The following is a 3,743-nucleotide window of genomic DNA, read 5'->3' as shown; positions in this document are numbered from 1 at the left end:
CACAATGAGTTCTTGTCCCTGATTTCCTGAATGCACACCATGTAGTCTCAATGTGTTGGTTTTATTCTGGTCTGGTCTTTTTGGTTTCAAGATTTTGAAAAAATATTTTTGCACACCACAAGGGCAGTATTTTTATCATACGATAGCACAACATTTTTCATGGGCACTGAAATGTGATATAAATACATGTACAGGTGTCAAAGGGTACAAAGCTTACAAGGCTGACATTTGAGGAACCTATACCATTAAAGACAAACACTGGCTCATCTAAGTATTGCTTTTGGCAGTAGTTGTTCATACTGGCTTTGAAATTGCACAAAGCAGAAAAAAGTAGCATGGTGGACTGTCCAGGAAAACAGTCTTCAAGCTTGTTTCATAATATTTCTTTTTTTAGCACAGATATACTGCATTATTTGTTCCACAATTCAAGTTAAAATTGGATCTTTGAAGGAAAACCTCCAAGAGAAAGAATTTGTTAGCATATTCTGAAAGTATTTCGTATCAATTATTTTCAGAAATATTATATGACTGGTAAATGTAGATGCAAAAAATAAGTCTGTCACAAGATCACTTGTATATGACTTTAATATTAATTATATCAGAATCCATTTTCTAATAATATCTCCTAGTATTCTATGGTAAAAAGTGTTAATCTAACCTTCTAAATACTAAAATAAGTTGTTCTCTTTGATATTCAATACCTCAGTATAGCAGACATCTACAGATATTCATTATGTATTGCAGCATTAATTTACTAGGCTTCAGGGATCTGAAATACCAACATCCATGCTTCAGCACTTCTGCAAGACCTCTGCACTAAGCCTAACAGGCTGCTTGATGCCTCTTTTCGTCCATTACTTGCTGATGTTTGGGCAACAACAAAAAATACTGTTTTTTCTAAACTCTTCAGTCCTGCTGCAAAATCTCCCAAAGCACCTGGTTCTTCACTTATATTACATTGTTCCTTCTCTTGAAGTATCTTCTTCCATTCATAGAGGTCTCTGTGATGTTCTTGGAGAGCTTTCTCCTAACCTCCTAGGGCCTTTTACTTATTTGAAGGGGCATATTCCCTTATTGCAGAGCAAATTTCTGCTCACTGAGAGAGAATTTTTCTTCACAAACAGCTTTTTCCTCCACCTGAATGGCTTTGTTGTCCTCTTGAAGAACTCTAAGCTGGTCCTTGAAGGCTTTGTGTTTTTCTCAGAAAGCTAAAATCTCATTGTGAAGAGCTTTTTCCTTCAATGCAAATGCTCATTCACATCCTCTGAGAGACTTAATCTCTTCTCTGAGGGCTTTATTTTGTTGGCAAGCCTTTTGCTGTTTCTCAAGGTTCTTTGTTTCCTCTGAAGAGTCCCTATGCTTCCTTTGAAGGGTTTTATTCTTTTCCCAAAGGACTTTGTTCTGTCTGTGGACACTTAGATTCTCCTAATAGTAGGCTTTGTTCTCAATATGAAAATTTTGTTCCTTTTGCCGAAAATTTTGACTGTCTTCTTGAAAGACCAGATTCTCCTTCCAGTTTGGTTAAATCATGCCACATGACAGGAGATGGCAAATAGGAGTGGGAGCAGCAGTGATAAATTGCTGATGTTCCTCAAAGAATATTTATCCTTTGAGTCAGATACTTTCCCACTTAGCTGCACCACTCAGGGAAGGTGATTTCACCTTCCATATGCAGTAGTCATGGAATAGAGAATAGAGGTTAAGTGTCCAAGTAAGTAAGTAAATAAAAAAATATAGTATTAAATCTAAAATAAAAAGAACAGTAAATCAATACTGACATTTGACAAACACTGTATATTTTTGTATGTGCTGAAGTACGTTCAGCAGATTAAATTTCACAGGGCTAACTTGATTATACTACTTCCTATTAGAGTCCTTTCAGAGTCCAAAAACTTTGTCAATTGTTCTCGTTAACTTGTTTATAACCGAGGTAAGGTAGCAATAAACACTTTTAATTGTTGTTTATTCCTCATTCCACCCTGCTGCAACAATGTTAGATTGTTTGGATTGGAACAAATGTACAGACGAAGTAGGATTTTTATAAATTTAATTTCAATATAAAGGACAATATTTTAAAATCAAGGATGTTTTGGATATATGCCTGGTGTTTACTTGGAAACACTAAACAATTAGTTAACATGCTGCTCAATCATATAATTTATACATACAGCTAAATGCAAACACATATTCTAGCTGTTCAGAGAAACTATATTATATCTGTGGAGTATCCAGCAGAAAAATTATGATAAATTAAGGAAATAATGCAATAGCTACCATTGTTTAATCCTTGAATCAATTTGCTGTCTGGCAGCTCATGACAGACCTGTCAGTGAGGCTATCCTCAATGATGTAATTTCAAAAGGCATAGCAGCACTGACACAGCATTAAGAGGCAGTGGTAATCAAATAAGTTGTGTTCATATGAACTAAAGCATTAGGGTTTGTATGTGTAGGGTTCTCTAGCAAGTCACTCTTTATTTTCATGGGTATTTTTTAATATTTCTTCATCCATTATGTTAATTCAAAACATTATTTTCTGTCTGGCTAATTTATTTTTTCCAATGGTATTGATGGCTGCCATGAAATATTTTCATACATAGACTCTAAAAGTGAGCTTTTGCTTCTAGCTACCTTGGTGCAAATTTGGGGTAACTGTAGTTATTTCTAAATTATAAGAAATTCCATTGATGAAACAATATACAGTCTCTATATTATTCAAAATAGACTAGCATTAGTATTCATAATTCCAAATATTTGAGTATATTAAAAAATGCACATGAAAAAAGAGAATGAAATAATAAAAGAGCATGATGGTAGGGTGTTTGCAATCTTTATTGCCTCCCAGTTTACATTCTTTTTTCCAGCTTAAACAAGATCCATGTAATTTATGACAATCGCTTTGCTTTGTTTGAAAAGAGGATGAATTACTTCAGACACATGAACATCTTAGATTACACTGGTAACTTGTCTACTCCTTATGAATTTTGAGGGACAGAGGAATATTATATTCCAACTAAAGTATAAACCTGTTTCCAATATTTGTTATCCGATCAAAACGACTGATATGTGGGGCTTTTTTAATCATGCACTATGTGCTCAGGATATTAAAAAAAGTCCAGTGAGCTTACAATTAAATTTGGCAATTCTGTTTAAATCACTACACACATCACATCATTTCTTTGTACTGTCCCTCAGCTCTGTTCTTTATGTTAATTAGGTAGGGGACTGAAATATGGCATGTAAAATGTTCAGTAATCTCAGGAGATGAATATATACAATTCCCGCTGAAAACTTTACAAGATGATCAGCCCTCCAAATCCTTTTTTCCAGGATATTTGATTCCCCTGCCTGCTCACTCAAATTAAATAGGCAATGCAGATGAGCAATACTGAAACCTATAATATCAAACAAGATCAGTATCTTGGGTTCATATATCTTTCCCAGGCTTTTTACCTCACTTTAAGTCCCCAAGAACTATTTAAATCTTATTTCTTCCATGCTTATCAGCAAGATATATCTGAATATTATAGTTCAGTTAATTTTTTTTCAGCTTCTTTAAAAATGTCATAGTGATTAAAAAGAGGTAGTTCATGTAAATCGGTAGCTCTTCTAGTTGTTTCCATATTAAAATATAAAGTTTAAAGTAACACTGGTTATTTTGACATGTAGGTCCCCTTATTTTATAATTTAGAAATATAAGTAGTAGGAAAAAGCTGTCAGTTTCAACAAGTAACTAAGACTAAG

At 34.0% G+C, this 3,743-nt stretch overlaps 1 protein-coding gene across 1 annotated transcript; it reads right to left on the bottom strand.

Annotated features, from left to right (window-relative positions):
* Positions 1–754: 754 nt before the first annotated feature.
* CCDC70 (coiled-coil domain containing 70) lies at positions 755–1,526 on the bottom strand (the record flags this gene model as incomplete). The annotated part of the gene is given in 3 exon segments (XM_063150338.1): positions 755–1,053; positions 1,056–1,517; positions 1,520–1,526. Coding segments are annotated over 3 exon segments (768 nt in total), but the record flags the coding sequence as incomplete, so codon positions are not given.
* Positions 1,527–3,743: the final 2,217 nt, after the last annotated feature.

Source organism: Melospiza melodia, chromosome 2 (assembly GCF_035770615.1).
Source record: "Melospiza melodia melodia isolate bMelMel2 chromosome 2, bMelMel2.pri, whole genome shotgun sequence".
Taxonomy (NCBI): Eukaryota; Metazoa; Chordata; class Aves; order Passeriformes; family Passerellidae; genus Melospiza; species Melospiza melodia.
The sequence above is the reverse complement of the archived record's forward strand: the minus strand, read 5'-3'. Positions and strand labels throughout refer to the sequence as shown.